At 34.9% G+C, this 18940-nt stretch overlaps 1 protein-coding gene across 1 annotated transcript in view; it reads left to right on the forward strand.

Annotated features, from left to right (window-relative positions):
• Window positions 1–764: 764 nt before the first annotated feature.
• The window catches only part of LOC143052971 (uncharacterized), a 57919-nt gene continuing 39743 nt past the window's right edge, over window positions 765–18940 (forward strand). Inside the window, exons 1-2 of the mRNA XM_076226148.1 lie at window positions 765–832; window positions 1487–1537. Coding sequence (XP_076082263.1) covers window positions 826–832; window positions 1487–1537 — 58 coding nt within the window. The 5' untranslated portion in view covers window positions 765–825. The remainder of the gene's footprint in view (window positions 833–1486; window positions 1538–18940) is intronic.

Consider the following 18940-nt stretch of genomic DNA (forward strand, 5'->3'; position numbering starts at 1 on the left):
ATACAGCAAATATTCACAGTTACCATTCAAAATTGATTAAAACGGCAGCGCTGAGTATCTGGAGAAAAAAACTAAAGGTTCTAAAGAGCCTGAATCGCTCATCTGTTATATTTTTGCTTAAATCTTTCATCCAAGGTTATTTTTGCTTTTCAATATATATTAATGAGTGGCTAAAAAATGCCATTTAAATGTTCATTGTATCTATCATATTTTCTTCAAAAGCAAATAAATGCATTTTACCCATATATGTTCCATTTTAGACATAGGCTATGTTTCTTGACGTACAAGGAAATAAAATACAAAATATATACTATAATAACCAAAAACTGCAAAATTTCCTTAAAACTAACAATTTAATGGAAGCAAATCAACATGGGTTGTTTGATTGGTCTGAAAATTTCAGGGCTGAATGATCTTGACCAAATGATCAAATTTTCCCCTTGTCAGATTTGCTCTAAAAGATTTAGTTTCTGAGATTTAAGCCAAAAACTTCATTTGACACCGATGTTCTATTTTTAGCCATGGCGGCCATGCTTGTCGATGGATCAAAACTTCGGATACAATTTATAATCTAGATGCCCTCAGGAACATTTAGTAAAGTTTGAAGGTATTTGGCGCAGTATGTTCAGAGGTAAAGATTTTTGAAATAGTTTACAACGACAGACGTCGGACGCCAAGTGATGGCATAAGTTCACATTGGATCCTTCGGTCCCCTGTGGATTAAAACCTGGTAAAATAAGACATCGTGATTAGGTCAACCTATTTATATTTGAACTTGTTATAGATTAGACGTTCCTTATCATTCAACAACATATTTCAGAGGATATGTCTGGTATGTATTCATTATTTGTGTTATGGGTTTCCCCCAACCTCTCTCCACCCACCAACCTTTTATTCAATGTTAATAAGAAAAAAAAAATCGTCGATGATGGAAGTTTTTAATAACGACCTTGACTTGCTAACAAATCGTATCCATACACGTTGGGTGTTATTAGGGTGTAAGCGTGATTTGATTCGTGGTTTGCTGAATTTTTGTAAGCGTGACACATGATTGCAAGTCAAATTATTTTGCGGGAAAACGGGAAAAGAAGTCGGGCAGAACACGTGAAACTACAAGCGCTATTATTACAAAAACAAACGGGATACGGGGTTCTGACAATTCAATAAGCGATACTGGATTCTGTCACAATAATAAACGGAATCCAGATGCCTGCAACCGCCCGCCCACCCTGCAACCGCCCCCTCCCAAATGAGACCACATACAGGAACAAAAATGATTTTAAACTCAGTGTTAAATTTGTATAATTCCAAACTTGACTTCCCTTCTGAAACATTAATTTTAGGTGAGTCGTTTGGAGAGTGAAATAATATCGAATAAGGAACCGAACGCTAATTTCACACGTCGCCTTGTTTTAATGTTTTATAATTCACTGTTTTTTTCCCCAATTTTTGTCAATAAATTTATTTTACAAATATTTTGTTTTAGGAAAAGCATTATTTTCCCTTATTATTCTCAACCTGGTTCTCTGTACAGTAGGTGAGTATTTCATAAATCATTATTATCTTCCCTGCTACACATTTCTAGGGACGATTAAAATTAGTTCATAAAACACATTTAAAATTAATAAGTTGTTAATGTTGGCTTTTGTTTTTTGTATGTAATAATGGAAGTTGGGTTTTAATACTAATGCTATTAATAGACATTTGCGGAAACTGTCATACACCTACGATTAGGATTACAATTACACTTACAGGTAAAATTTAATCTTGGGACTTCTCGAAGTGTAAATATAAACCGTCGTTCCAAAACAAAGCATATGTCCTATGATTTTTTTTCTATAGTTGAACCACGGGGTTATTTATAAAATATATGTATAGTTTATACGTGTTTCTCGTTTCTCGTTTTTTATATATTAGACCTTTTATTTTCCCGTTTCAATGGTTTGACACTAGTAATTTTGTGGCCCTTTTATATAACTTGTTGTTCGGTGTGAGCCAAGGCTCCGTGTTGAAGGCCGTACATTGACCTATAATGGTTTACTTTTATAAATTGTTATTTGGATGGAGAGTTGTCTCATTGGCACTCACACCACATCTTCCTATATATATATATCTAAGTAATGTCACTTTTTTGTGTACACATTAAATTAATCATTATACAATATACACGAGGTTGAACTTGCTGTAAATATACGGATTATGATAGAATGGACAAACATCATTTAATACATGAGACATAAAAACAAAAATTGCTATTTTTGTTGGATAGGGACAATTAGAAATAAATTTTAGCGGAGCGATGGCTTCTACAACTGACTAACAACATAACTGACAACTAAACCACCATATCCTGATATTGTTTCCTGTGACATGAAAGACGACGTGAAAAAATCTAATCTGTAATAGAGTGTGATCATTCTTAGGCTTATCAGTAAATTCAAGTTTCTATCTAGGTCCACATATTAATTTTATTTTCAATGAAAGAACAAAGTTCCTATGTCCCCTGCATTGCACATATTTTATGTAATCAAGGAACAAGGGCAATAACTAATAAAAAACAACCAATCTGAGCATTAGGAGTGTTATTTATTTAAAAAAAAAATCATGTTAAAGACGGGCATGGAGGAGACAGTAATTGCATTAGTTACCAAATGATTATGATAGAATATGTTCTAAATCTTTGATTTTCGATACATTTTGTAGCTATTAGAGCAACACATAATAGGTTCCTTTTTTTACATGTTTTTTTTTCTAAATGGGAGATGATATCTAGATTTGAGAACATGATACAAGGAGCCTGTGATTCAGTGGTTGTCGTTTGTTTATGTGTTGCATATTAGTTTTTCGTTTATTTTTTTAACATAAATAAGGCCATTAGTTTTCTCGTTTGAATTGTTTTACATTTGTCAATTCGGGGCCTGTTATAGCTGATTATGCGGTATTGGCTTTGCTCATTGTTGATGGCCATACGGTGACCTGTAGTTGTTTTGTGTCGATTTGGTCTCTTGTGGAGAACTGTCTTATTGGCAATCATATCACATCTTTTTTTATATGTATTTGCTTACTATTTGTTTGGCTATATTTATATTACTTTGTGGTGGATCGTCAGTATCATACGAATTTTTTTTTTGTTAAAATGTCAAATTGTTCCTCAGATTAGAATTACATTTATTGGTTTTTGGGATACGATTGCTGTCAAGCAATCTGTAGACTTTTACCATTGACCCTATGACACACTCCCTCACGTCATTCGTTTTATTCTAAACAGTCGGCAACATCTCAGATTCTTATGATTGTCTTGCTTTAAAAGGTAAAAACAAGCAAAACAATTGAACATAAACAACTTTCCTGTAATGTTTTACTCATAATCTTCATGTATGATATTTTCCTTAACTTATATGCGTGTTTTTAACAATACGGAAAATCAGAATTAAACAGTATTTATATTTAGTGTTTTTATAAATTTAGAAACACGTCAGAGGGAATTCCCAAATTTTGATAACTTGCGAGAGTTCTCTGAAAGCCGATCGATAATTCTATTTCTGTCACAAGAACTGAAGTGGAGTATTTCTATATTTTACCGTTATGAAACTGATATTTGATACTGTACTCTCATAAAGAAATGGAGAACCATTCATCATATCATTTAATAAAAGTTCTTGTTCCAAATCGCAAGTCGCGGTTTGTTTATGTATTAATGTCCATGCGTGGTCTCACTAATTAGAGACAAAAAGAATTGTAGAGACAAAAAGCGCCAAGAAGCGACAAGAAGAATAATATTAGCAACAAGAAACTATTTAGCGACAAGAAAACATTTTTTTATTTATATTACTTATTCGAAATAAATATTAAAAAAATATGCAAAAGAAAACAATTTCAACGACAGGAAAGTTAATTTTGATAGGGGGGGGGGGGGGGGAATGAAACTTGTAAATCTAATTCAGTTGCTACATTTATTTACATGATATTTTATAAGGTATCACAGAAAGTATATTTTGTCTTTTTATTTGTTTTTAAAACCATTTTTGTACAATATATAATTAACTTGCAAAATGCATTATTTGTGCATAATTGTCCAGAAAATTCATACACAAATTGTGAAATACAAATTAAGAACTGAAATCAAACAAGAGGAAAACATAATTAAAATGTGAATATTTTTCATCATTTTTATTTAGTGTATTGTCTCATTTAACGATATTTATCATGTTTATGCATATAGATTGAAGATTAAAGGAAACTGATGACAATCTTGAGTTTTCAACAGGTGTTCACTATTCGGTACAATAATTTTATATTCTGGTGCGTGTAATTGATGAAGGTGTTAATGGATGTTATTGTTGCAATAAAACAAAGGACACGCACCTAGTTAATCTCATTTGTTGCTCTTAATTGTGTATTACCTTAGAGTGAAGCCACAGCTAATGTTGGTCCTATCAGGAAAAATTAATTGTACAGTTAGGAAGGAAATAATATTTCATGTTTTTGTTTTATTAAATCCTTCAAAAGGAAGGTGACAAATCTTTGTTTTTATTTTCATTTTATAGCGTTTACATTTTCTTTGCTCTTACACATGTTTAATTTCCACATCTATCAATATGATAATAAAAAGTACACAATCTCTTCATCGATTTTTTTTTATTTCTTCATCTTTCAATATAATCCTAAAAAATATTTTAATGTATGTGATAACAAAATGTATTCTTGTCGCTAAATAGCTTCTTGTTGCTTTTTGTCACTTATTATTTTTCTTCTTGTCGCTTCTTGACGCTTTTTGTCGCTAATTAGTGAGACCCCACATGCGTGTAGTTTTCCTGATTTCAAGGGGTATCAGATTGAGTGATTCCCCGCTTCATTGATTAATTTGAAACTCATGGGATTCTTTCTATGTCTGTCTGCATATGGAGGGCTATTATTGTTGCATAATTTTAAATCACATGCATAATTTAAATTAAAATAAATGTTTCATCGTAAAAATTACTTATAACACCCCTTCAGCAGAAATGGAATCTTCCATGTTATCGTTTCGAGTTGTCTCCCTTTTCGAAGTATTCGTCAAGAAGAATTAACTCGTTAATGCCGGTAAACGTCGTATTATATTAAGAACGATCTCAATGTAAAAGGAGTGTGTACTGAAAGGAGTCATGCCCTCTGACCCAAAGGAACTTCAATAATTAAAGAGTAAGAAATGGGGTTCCTCCTAAACTGGTCCGCCGTTCTATATATAGCTTCGCACCGAAGGTCAGTGTAGCGATAAGTGAACACAATATGATAGGGGTCCAGTTTAGGGTTCCTCCTAGAATTACGGTGATAAGATACGGAAGCAAGTTAACTCGTACCACGGCATTGGAACCAAAAAAGTTAACTTGTACTACTGGGAAGTCGTAACATTCAGAAAAAATATATAAAAAATATGATGTTTTATGGGTTTCTGTTTGTAAACTTAATAGAAATAAAGTTGAATTACTTGAATTTTACACAGGAGTTAAATGAAAACTTAGACAAAAATAAAGAATGTTTTAAAGCATTAATGTTTTAACTGATCTTTCAAACTAGAACATAGGCGGATCCAGCCCCCCCTTTTTTTGTGGAAAAAATTTGGTTGATAATAAAGGGAATCATTGAAGCATGACTGGAGCGGGCCCCCTCTTAGGTCAGTCAGCGGGCTCCCCCTTAGGAAAAGTTCTGGATCCGCCACTGTAGAACTTAATCCAGAGGAAAGTTAAAACATTGCATTAACTGTACCTTATTAAAATTGAACATGTTGAATATGTATATATCCAATTTAAGTTAATTAAAGCTGTAATCCATGATCACAAATTGAATGCTATGTTTACAATTGTTGAAAGCCATGTGCTTTTTTTGCGGGGAAAATGCGGACCCCCTTAACAGGAATCAGTTAAATTTCATTGTTACATTTATTTATAGACAGTAAAAATAATTTTGGCAATCATTTTGACTAACTGCTAAGATTTTATTATTCATGAAAAATTTTCTTCGGGTGAAACTGTATATACCTTAATTATCTACATCTGCCACAGTATTTTCTATCCAATATACAAGGAACATAAGCTACAAATTGGTCATTGTACTTTCAAATTATATACATTTTACAGACTTAAGAGGTATTGGGTGAAAGTAACGTATATCATGTATATTCATCATTTAACACCATTTGGATGCATTTAAATAAGTTGGTACGAGTTAGCAATGGTTCGAGTTTTTTTTTTTTTAATGGTACGAGTTTACAATGGTACAGGATAACTATAATTCGATAAAACACAATAAGTACATGGCTCATACACTTGTAACGGGGATTGGCTATTCTTTAAGTTGAGTGACTATTCAGATTGTTACATTTTGCATGTGCAGTTGAATTAGTTTAGAGAATAATACTATCCAGCTGTACCAGGGTTACCGGCCAAAATGCTTGAGACTCGCGCATGTTCATGCTTTTTTTGCAACAGTATTCTTGGATCTATTTCTTTCCTCTTTGATCTTTTGAATTTTGGCCAAATCTCATGCATTTGTTTAATGAAAATTTGGCAGAACTGCTATACATGTGTCAATGAAAACTATGGCAATCGTATCCCTCAGAGCATTCTGCTCTTTGATTAGTAATGACAATGCCTGACATGATGCTTGCGGCTAGATAAGCTAGGAAGTAAACTTCTGTGCTGATTTTTATTAATTCTTTGATTATATCTCCTCCAAAGTTCGTCGAAGCATAGAACAATTTTGACCAATATGAAAATGATTTCACCAAAAGAACCTCTGTGAGCATGCTTCAAAGACTCACGACTGCTCCATAAGTAATCTGATAGAATTTCAAGCATGTCAAGTGGATATTTATAATATCATCTACTTAATTAGTCTTAATATGTCTAAATATGTAAAAAAAATTATAGTATTTAAAAGATATTGCAAAATTATTCCTTTTCATTTTTTTTGTTTGTTATATGGATACAAATATAACTGATACATGTACAAATACAGTATTTGTTGTGGTATGAAACTGTAGTAATTAACATTAACTGTATCAATGTTAATTCACACAAATTAAGAAATAAACAAATGAATGAAAAACGTTGAACATGTACAATGAAATATAGTTTTAGAAACCGATTAGGCTAGATAGGCCTTATAATTTTTTTTAACATAATTGAAGGACCATTTACACTCAGGTACGAGTCATCAATAGGCAGTACAGATGTATTAAAACAACCTAGCGTCATATTGCTAGTAGAGGGAGTAGTAATGTCGGGTTGGTTTTTTTTTTAAAATTTGGTCAAAGGACATATACATATAATGTTTGGTTCAAATCGAAATAGAATGCTTTTATCTCCCTAATACTTACATTATACATAGAAGTACTACTTTGACAAATCCTTGTACATGAGAGTTGTCTGTCAAATCTTTATTTCACAAAGAATGAATTGCATAACAATGAACTGAACTCAAAGCAAAGTAGTTTAATAATACACTTAGACAAAGAGCTAAATCCAGTGATATAATTTGTACTGCAGGTTCTTCCTGAACATCCATCGACCAAAACCATATCTCAATAACATTCCATACGACATGGTTGGATTCAGAAGTCCTGAAAAAGACATGATTTTTCCCCGTATTTTAAGTATATATGCACAGCTAGGTTAAAACTTTTGTTGTGGTATAATCACTCAGTATCTAGCAACTATCAATTTGCTTCGTGCACATATTGATATAGATTGAGTGCCCCTCTGTTGGAAATAAGAACACACCTCCATCTAATTTTAGTCAACTGCATGATGAAGAAACATTCAAAACTATAAAATGTTATCTAAGACTTGTCAATGTCTATATAGAGGCCCCTCATGGGGGGTCCTAGTAATCACATAATCACCATTGTTTTGCCAATATAATCACATAATCATTAAATATTTGCTTATCTTTAGTAATCAAATAATCATAAACTAAAAATACAGTCCTAGGTAATCAAATAATCATGAAATATTTGGCTTAATAATCAAATAATCATTAAAAAAACGGCCAAGTAATCACATAATCAAAAACCCCATGAGGGCCCTCTATATAGCATTGCCACTGAATCAGTGATATATGTACACATAATTATATACATGTAAGACTAAAACTGACATTCGGTCTTTACTACATCTTAATTCCCAAAGCCATTTTCAAATCTGACTTCATGATAAATCTACAACCAATGAAAATCAAATATCCCTCTAATAGACTAGCATTGAAATCCCAGTTTTCTAAAATGGTACAATGTACCTAGGTGGAACCTAAAACTAAAAAATTTGAAACAATACATCTTAAATATTTCAAATGCATGTACATGTAATAATATAAATTCTCCAAAATTCACTATATCTTTCCTTTTTCTGTCTTCTGTTCGAGTCTGTATATTGACCTCTAGATGTCTTTCAATTACATTCAGTTTGGTGTGGGTTGATGTTTGCTTGTTGTACATATTACATCCAGATGCTCCGCAGGGCACAGCTTTATACGACCGCAGAAGTCGAACCCTGAACAGTTAGGGCAAGTATGGACACTACATTGAAGCTTCGGTTTTATAATAAGGTGAAAATGTAACCTTTTCAACTTATAAAGGGGGGGGGATACATTACCATAGAATAAAACTTTTTTGAAAGATGATTCCATTTATTTCAATAAATAATAAATATTGAAGTCTATCTCAGGCATCTAGGAACAGACTCAACATCATTTCTATACATGTATTAATATATTCCAAAATTGTGGACAAACCTACATTAAATATTCTACTTTAACGACTTTAATTAGTGGATGAGATCAATTTTTTGGCCCCTTTTTGGCCCTTCATTCCTAGACTATTTGCCCCATAACCCTTAAAATGTATCTCAACCTTCTACTTAAGGTATTAAACATTGTGATACAATTTCAGAACAATTGAAATACTTATACACAACTTATTATTCTGACACTAGATAAATGCTATTTTTGGGCCCTTTTGGCTCCACATTTCTAAACCTTAGGGACAATAACACCCCAAAACTATCCCAAGCTACCTTTTGTGGTTATAAACATTGTGTTAAAATTTTATTGATTTCTGTTTACTTATTTATCCAGAAACCATCCGTCTTCGGACGACGCTGACAACGTTATACCAATATATGACCGCAATTTTGTTTGCAGTCGTATAAAAAGCATATGACGTGGGAGTACGATCGGAACAGCCCAACCAATTTATTCATATTTTACAATGGTCGGTTACAATAGCGTTTGAAAGACGTCATGTTAGAATGTGAATCAAATTGTGTCCTCAGTGGGGGATATTTTAAGGGATCTATACGAAGAAAACCTGATCATCTGTTTATCGTTCTGTTACCGGCTTTTTCACCTCCCTAACTTGGCCTATGACATTTCGTACAGACCAAAGCAAGCTTGATAACTGCTCCTCCCACACATGTATAGATTATCAGCTTTTTTACACATGAATATCACAAAATATTTGCCAGTGAACTGTAATGAAAATGCTTAGCGAGTGAGCCCAGTTAATGAGCTAAAATGAATCAAATTGTGTTCTCAGTCAGAGTTAATGATATTTTAAGTTCTCCTGGTATAAACCACCCATCAATGTAGACATAAAACAAATACTTACACCAAATAACCAAGTATAATCAATACTTGTACCAAATATCCAATTATAACCAATACTTGTACCAAATATCCAAGTATACATAAATACTCTGAATATGCACGCCATAAAAGGCTTAAATAAATACCAAAGACTTTGTAAAGTGGATAGTCGCACGACAACGCCGATGCTGTATACTTAATAAGAAATAAACACAATTCATACATATATATCTACGCCATTGAGAATCTCGATAAAAAAAAAACAACTTGTAAACAAACGGAAAAGTTTCATGTCTGCTGGCTTATTATAATCATCAATAACATTTGCTAGATAGCTATATAAGTACCCGGCCACGTCCACTTATATTTTTGTCCATCTGATGAGTTAAGCCTTTGTCAACTGATTTTTATAGTTCGTTCTTATGTTGTACTGTTATACCACTGTCCCAGGTTAGGGGAGGGTTGTGATCCCGCTAACATGTTTAACCCACCACATTATTTATGTATGTGCCTGGCCCAAGTCAGGAGCCTGTATATTCAGTGGTTGTCGTTTGTTTATTTGTTACATATTTGTTTTTCGTTCATTTTTTTTTACATAAATAAGGCCGTTAGTTTTCTCGTTTGAATTGTTTTACATTGTCTTATCGGGGCCTTTTATAGCTGACTATGCGGTATGGGCTTTGCTCATTGTTGAAGGCCGTACGGTGACCTATAGTTGTTAATGTCTGTGTCATTTTGGTCTTTTGTGGATAGTTGTCTCATTGGCAATCATACCACATCTTCTTTTTTATATTATATATAGTTTCATATAACCTACAGCAGCATCATTATTATATTATTTTCTGTGTGCTTTATTTTCCTGCATTTATGTCCGAGATAAAACTAGAAAAGTTCAATAACAAACCTATCATTGAACCTGAAGGTGTGAAAACCTATACACCAATTATCTATTTAGACAGCACTATCATTGAACCTGAAGGTGTAAAAACCTATACACCAATTATCTATTCAGACAGCAAAGGCACATTCCAGAGAGATAACATTTTCCATCCACTCCAAGAAAATATTGTATGGAATTGTTTTAAAGGCTCAAAATCTCGTTATTCAGTAAAGTGGCTCGAAAAGAACATCAAATCTTTAGTTCTTAAATACAGATAAAATTTGGCTATATATTTGGATAGGTACTTGTGACATAACTACTTTGGACCGCTCTACATTCCTCATAAACGTAACTTCCGAAGACACTTCTGAGATTGTAGAGCAAATCACAACAAATTTTCAATTAATAATCCAAATTTATCCGCATATCCTCAGTGTAAAGTAACATTCCTTGAAATACCAATATATTCTATAAGAAAGTGTAATTATTCTCATGGGCATATGAACCCAATTGAATTTCTGGAACAGGACAAAATTCTTGACACACAAGTCTCAGCTCTAAATTCAAGTATCAAAACTTTAAATACTACTCTCAACAACTTTTCGCCAGACTTCTCATACGATTTATACAGGACTTCAAGATACAATACACATACGGATAAAGATATATATATAAAGGGTTACACAAAACCAAGAAATACTTAAACACAAATCTATATAAGGACGGCATCCACCTTTTGGCAAAAGTCTGGTTAAAGAAATTCACTCTGAGAATTATCAGAGACTGCTGGATCTAAACTAAAATCATAGACTATCGGTAAGTGTGGTTGTTCCGCGCTATACCTAGCATCTAAAATATCTACTAGTAAATCTACAAACAAATACAACATTTATCTACTAGGTCAGTGTGGTTGTACCGCGCTATACCTATGATCAAACCAGATAACCAGACATCAATGATCCTACAAGAAAAATCCATGTTATAACAAAAACTGTAGTCTGTATATATATATACTTATGTATTAAAGTAGTTTGTTTAAACAATAAATGCTGAGCTAACAAGTTTACATTTTGTATCGTCTGGTAAGTTTGGTTGTACCGCGCTATACCCAGTAATCATAACCTTAGTAGCATACCTGCACACATTGGTCAATAAAGTTTATTTCCATTAACCTGATCCCTGGTAAGTGTGGTTGTGCCGCGCTATACCTAGTCATTTAAGCAGAGGGTAAGGAAATCGTAGCTGTCAAAGCATATTCCAGTATTTAATTCTTCATTAAGTAAGACCAAACAAACAAACTTCTCCTGGTAAGTGTGGTTGTGCCGCGCTATACCTTATGAAAGTTGTGTTCTAGCAAAACCTAGGTTTGCATAGCATATCTCATTTTTTTTTTTTTTTTTTTGGTCGTGGGTTAGTGTGGTTGTACCTTGCTATATCGCATCATTTAAATAGTGGAGTAGCAAAATATACCCCACGTCCCCACATTGTCATTGGAGAAATTAAATAAGTATAAGAAAAAAAAAATTGTATAAGAAAAAATATTGAATAATAATTTCCTGTCAATATACATAGTATGTCCTTATTATCTATAAAATTTCATGAAATTCTGTTGTGTGTTTTCAGAGGAGTTGAGATGACAAACTGTTGCAGAAGTACATTGAAGCAAATAAGTTCAAAGGGGCATAACTCCTAGAAAAAAAAATTGAACCGTAATTTCCTGTTGATATGCACATCTACATAGTATGTCCTTATTATCTACAAAGTTTCATGAATTTCTGTTGTGTGGTTTGAGAGGAGTTGCAATGACAAACTGTTGCAGTAGTGCATTAAAGTAAATAAGTTCAACGGGGCGTAACTCCTAGAAAAAAAATCGAATCGCAATTTCCCGTCGATATGCACATCTACATAGTATGTCCTTATTATCTGAAAAGGTTTCGTGAAATTCTGTTGTGTGGTTTGAGAGGACATGCGATGACAAACTGTTGCAGTAGTACATTAAAGTAGATAAGTTCAAAGGGGTGTAACTCCTAGAAAAAAAATTGAATCGCAATTTCCCGTCGATATGCACAACTACATAGTATTGTTGTGATCCGAGCATATAATTAATAATATAAGAACAATATATATGAAACTCACCAGGGTTTATTCAGGTGATACAACAATAATACATAAAATACAGTAATAATGGAAATAAGCAATATGTCAATACATGTGGTAAGGTGAAGAGTTCGGAATCGTGTGTTCTGTGTACTACGTCACGGATACATGATGAGGAATATGTAAAACATGGACTGGTTCAGTACTATATAATGGTGTTCAGCACCACAATCGACCCATCTCAGAGGGGGAGGACAGGGGTAAGGGAGACAGGGAGAAAGGGGGTAGGAGAAAGGAGAAAGGGGGTGGGAGAAAGGAGAAAGGGGGTAGGAGAAAGGAGAGGAAGGCTGGGAGAAAGGAGAAAAAGTATGAGAAAGGAGAAAAAATAAAATATCTCTCCTTTTAAAAAATTTTCTAATATTTCAAGAAAAAATATCTCAAAAGGAGATGTTTTATTCTAATGGGAGAAAGGAGAACGGGGGTAGGAGAAAGGAGAAGAGGGGTGGGAGAAGGGAGAAGGGTACCCCCCTGTCCTCCCCCTCATCTCAGTAGAACCAGACCAGGGGTAAATAAAACGACTAGAAATAACGCACTGTCTGTGAAAAGTAATCCATATACATGAAGTAATGTCGGAATAAACGAGGTTTCATATTACACACATTTTCACGCATAAATCCACTTAAAAGTTCTATATTCCTTCTAAATACAATTTAAGTAATTGAGTTCATGAAATACGCAAACTTAACAGTCTCATTCATAATCCAATACGATAGGATATATACAGTGAAAATACGCAAAATAAACGGTCATAAGAATAAAACATGTCTCTTCCTCTTCGGAAACATAATCCAATTCGAAATAATAGATAGTTTCTAATCGACACTATTCTCTTTGATTAGGCGATTGGAAGAATTTCAAGGCATTGTCATTTACGGTCCACATAGAATACAGTTCACGGTATAATCTTAAAACTCGCACTTCAAACCACGGATAGTTTACTTGCCAGCATTCGAACGGAAGTTCTTGATGCTACAATTGGTTTAAAACCAAAGTGTAAAGTTTTTCCTACAAAATGTACATTGTAATCCATTGTAATTTCCATTGTATGTCGGTGCGCCAAAGAACCTACCAAAGCCTCTTGAACTTCACAGCTCCCGCAGGTCGTTTCCAAATACGCTTGCAAATGCTTCTTTAAGTCATGGCGCTTCATCTTGACCTGTGTTACTAATCCACACACAAATCTCTGATGTGGTCGACTTCTATATAAAGTGATGAATTAAAGGTCAATTGCTGCTGAAATAGATACAGTAACAGAGGATTCTGTGGGACCTGGGGTCCCTGAAGATCTCTGTTGGAAGACTTCCTTTCCGTTCATCTTACGGTTATCAGATGTGTGCACCAAGTCCAATACTGCAGTGCACGCTTTCAAAATATTAAGTCTAGTTTCGGTCATAGATATCATACACACATCTGAATGCGTAGTGATATGTCCTATTGAAATGGTAGTGTTTGTGACAAAGTTGCAACTAACTGGTTGAGGTCGAATTCTCTTAAAAAGTACATGTTCACGGTTTACAGGAGTGTTTAAAATACATGATCTGCTTAGTAAAGATATAGCAACAGTGTCAATTATATTCTGGGATATATAATTTACTGCAAATATCAGACCACATATACCTACAGTCTTAACAACGAGCTCTTGTAGGCTCTCTTTCTCGAGGGTCAGAAGTGAGCCTAATGACCTGACCCTGTCTTGTTTAAATATTGATCTTCTGGTGTATGCGAGGACGAGGTCCTCTGGAAAGATGGTGATATGTTGGGCTGCTCTTCATAAGGTTTAGGTCTTCTTTGTGGTGACGGAAAACGTGAATTCTGAGGACTCCGGAAATTTGATTGTGACAATGGTTGGGTTGTAGATATGTTACTCCTTCTATCTTTTAATAGCTGACCAATTATAGACACTAAGTCTTCAATATTAGATTTTAAAGATCCATCTTCTTTATCAAACCTCTGATTGTATTGCAAGGCCGAGGGCCTCTGCGGAGAATGATCAGAATTACCAACATCAGAAAAGGTAACTTGTCGTTGGGTATATAACTGAGAATAAGACTTCCGGGCCCCATAAATGGCTTTCTGATTAGCTAACGAAGACTTAATCCATTTCAAAGCTTCATTTATAGTCCTTGGATTTTTCTCTATAACGATCCGTGCTGCCTCCTTCTCCTGACATCCACGGAGGAACGCCTCAGTACCTAGTTGATCTATTATGTCATTGTTACTCCGGTAATACCCATCCATTGTCAAGAAATGAACTCTTTCTGCGTATTCTTCTACGGTCTCTCCGTCCAACTGCCTGATGTACTGTAGCTGTCTTCTTGCTGCAGAGGCTTCCTCCTTCTTACTAAATCGCCTTTTCATATATTTCCGCAAGTCGTCATATCTTGATATATGCGATCGTCGGGCATATTCTAGTGCAACCTCAGACAAACAATCAAGAAAACGGCACGTTTTCTTTGCGTCATCCCAGTTACGGCGATTTGCAGTTCTTTCAAACTGGTACACAAAAGCTTCCCATGATAGATTACCAGAACCAGTAAAGACTGGCATCTTCGGCAGTTGTGGGCTTTTGCTTCGTTCTCTAGTATGGGACTCCTTCCAACGGGATGATTCCCTGTCTATCGATTCATCACTTGATGAAGAGGATTCCCTCTGGCAGTGCTTTCTGCCCCTGCTTCTGTGCCTTTCGTGTGTAGCTTCACTTTTGGTCTGATCAGAAGTGTTGTTTACAGACTGTACATGGGAAGGCATAACTACTGGAGTATTCAAATGTACTGGGATTGAAGGAATGTTTGAAGTGTCTTTATTTGATCCTGGATGGAAAACTGCAGTAGACGGTACAGTCGATCCGTTATTTTGTTGTGCTCCCGGTGGTGGCTCACTGTAAGACCAAAATGGTGGCATGTTAGGTATCGCGGAACCTTGAACTATGATTGGGTTATAAAATGACGATGGGGCCAAAGTCCCCTGTCCAGTGTAACCCTGCGATACATTGTTATGTATTTCATGAGTTGAAGTATTCGAAGTGGAGGCCAAAGGCCCCTGTCCATCTTTAGACTGATTGTCCAATTGTACATGCTGAATGAAGCTTGGTTCAGACTTCATTTCCAAAGTTGACTGAACGGGCACCATGTTAAAAGTAACCAAAGAGGGAGCCGAGGGCCCCTGTTCAACATGGATTTCAGTGTTGGGTTTCACATGGTTTAGGTAAGCCGCTTCAGTTGCAGTACTTACTTTCAGAGTGGACGCTGCAGATGCATACATATCGTCCTGTAGACTTGTGTTGGTAGTGAATGACTCACCTAAACTAGAAAGTCCAGTTGGTTTACTAATTGGTGACACCTTGGAAAAGTCTGGATATGTTGCTGAACTAGCTGGGGGTACTAAATGTTTTGGGTTTAGTTCCAAATTTTTCCTCAGCCTGCTGGTTTTTCTGGGCTATCAAACTATCAATTGTCGCGCCAAAAGCACCAAATTTCTTCTCTGATTGTTCAGCCTGTTCATGATGATTATCCTGCAATAATGGCAGTGGGTTTTTAAACTGAATGGTTGACCCCATTAATTGAGTTTGCTCCATTTTAGTCATGCGAGCACATAAATCATCAAACTTCTCCGTCATGTTGTCAATTTGGGAGGCTTTATTGTCTACCTCATGGAGTCCTGATGTGACATAAGCAATATCCTGCTTGAGTTCCTGTCTACTTTCTGCTATCTCATTGTGCAGTTTCTGGTATAAGAATAACATGCCAGGTTCAATGAAATATTTCTTTAGCGTTGATTTTGGCACACCAGTAATGCCGGACACTGCATTAAAGTCTATGAAATGTGAGGCATCTCTTACCTCAAGTATCTGTATGGCCATTTCATTGTCTATACCCTCAACTGATTGAAGTTGATCCAAGATGGCATCCATAAGTATAATAAGTTTTGACATTTTAAAAATTTGGTAAAATTGTATGGTTTGTTATGGTTGTTATTTCAAACTGCTAGTAAACTGTTTCGTTAGTATGTTGTCTATGCTTTATTTGTGCACGAAACGGTGTTTGTCATCAACCACGATGCCTGTACTGTAGTTGTGCACGAAACGGTGTTTGTCATCAACCACGTTGCCTGTACTGTAGTTGTGCACGAAACGGTGTTTGTCATCAACCACGTTGCCTGTACTGTAATTGTGCACGAAACGGTGTTTGTAGTAAACCACGATGCCTGTACTGTAGTTTTGTCAGAGCATGCGCAGAAATCCAACTTCCGTCCTGCTCAATTTGGACAAGATACAGCTAATGGCTATTCAAAATGGCGACTCACTAAAACGAGAAACTAGACAAGCATAAATTTCAAACAGTAAATATGATGTGTAGTACTGCCTGAAAAAGTACTAAAACTTTCCAAAATTGATGGAGGTTTTAATTTAAAATATAGCCTGGCTATAATTTGCAATAATTGAAAGCAAATGGTGTGAAACGTACCGTGCAGAGCGGTAGTTTCAAAATTGACAGATTCGAGATCCTGTCGACGACGCCAATGTTGTGATCCGAGCATATAATTAATAATATAAGAACAATATATATGAAACTCACCAGGGTTTATTCAGGTGATACAACAATAATACATAAAATACAGTAATAATGGAAATAAGCAATATGTCAATACATGTGGTAAGGTGAAGAGTTCGGAATCGTGTGTTCTGTGTACTACGTCACGGATACATGATGAGGAATATGTAAAACATGGACTGGTTCAGTACTATATAATGGTGTTCAGCACCACAGTATGTCCTTATTATCTGAAAAGGTTTCGTGAAATTATGTTGTGTGGTTTGAGAGGAGTTGCGATGACAAACTGTTGCAGTAGTACATTAAAGTAAATAAGTTCAAAGGGTCGTAACTCCTAGAAAAAAAATTGAAAAGCAATTTCCCGTCGATATGCACAACTACATAGTATGTCCTTATTATCTGAAAAGGTTTCGTGAAATTCTGTTGTGTGGTTTGAGAGGAGTTGCGATGACAAGAAACAGGACTGACGGACGGACGGACTGACGGACAGACGGGTCAAAAACATTATACCCTCCGCAACTTCGTTGCGTGGGGTATAAAAAGCATCTCTTCTATCAAATACCTGAATAGCTAACAAAATTAACTTGTCAAACCTCACCTGTGGTAAAGGTGGTTGATCTGTGCTATAACTTATCATAGAAGGAAAATAACAAAATCTTGGGCTGAAATCTATCTAAAGAGCAAACACGTACAATTTACCTAAGTGTGGTTGTTCCGCGCTAAACCCTCTATAAAAACTAGCACTAGCATAAAATGGCAGACAGTAGCACTATTAATGAAGTGGGCGATAGTCAGACTCTCTCACTGCGTCGCAGTCAAAGATCTAATACAAATCTAAGGAGATCAGATCCAACACCAAATCATGTTGATAATAAAATACCTACTTTTCAGAAAGACTACCAACTCAATGTTAATAAGGCTATCAACAAGAAATTATCAGGTATTATCAGATATTCAGATCCGTTCACATGACGACACTGAAGTGCGTGAACGAGATAGTCAAAGGAAGGAGAAAGGAAAACTATATGCGGACACAAGAAGGAATGCGACAACAAATGATTTGAAAGCAGGAGATTCTGTTTTAGTGAAACAAAACAGAGGAAATAAATTGTCTACAACCTTTAATCCGAAACCATTCACACTGCTGGAAAAGCATGGAAATAGTGTTGTTGTTCAAAATGATGATGGTGATACATATAAGAGAAATGTCACACATATTAAAAGATTCATTGAAAGGAAATCTAGTGAAAATGTCAATAGTGAAAATCAAAATGTCAATAGTGAAAATCAAAATGTCAATAGTGAAAATCAAAATGTCAATAGTGGAAATGTCAATAGTGAAAATGTCAATAGTGAAAATCAAAATGTCTATAGTGAAAATCAAAATGTCTATAGTGAAATTCAAAATCAAAATATATTTAGTGAGAATCAAAATGTGTTAAAAGGAAATCAGAATGGTGGAATTAATGATAAAGCTCAGTCTAACAAATTGATGAAATCCGTCCCAAGTCTAGAGCCGTCCAAACCGTCTAGACCAACTCGTGACCGGAAACTACCATCCAGATACAAAGATTTTGTTTTAAGCAATTGAGACAATTGTCTACTTGGGTTTATAGACAGTTAATTGAGATGACAATTTTTTATTGTTTTTTTTTTGTTAAATCAAATTCTAGTCAAGAATTTAGTATTATGAAATTTAAAGTATTTTCATACATTTACTTGATACTCAGGT

This window comes from Mytilus galloprovincialis, chromosome 11, assembly GCF_965363235.1.
Source record: "Mytilus galloprovincialis chromosome 11, xbMytGall1.hap1.1, whole genome shotgun sequence".
NCBI classification, from domain to species: Eukaryota; Metazoa; Mollusca; class Bivalvia; order Mytilida; family Mytilidae; genus Mytilus; species Mytilus galloprovincialis.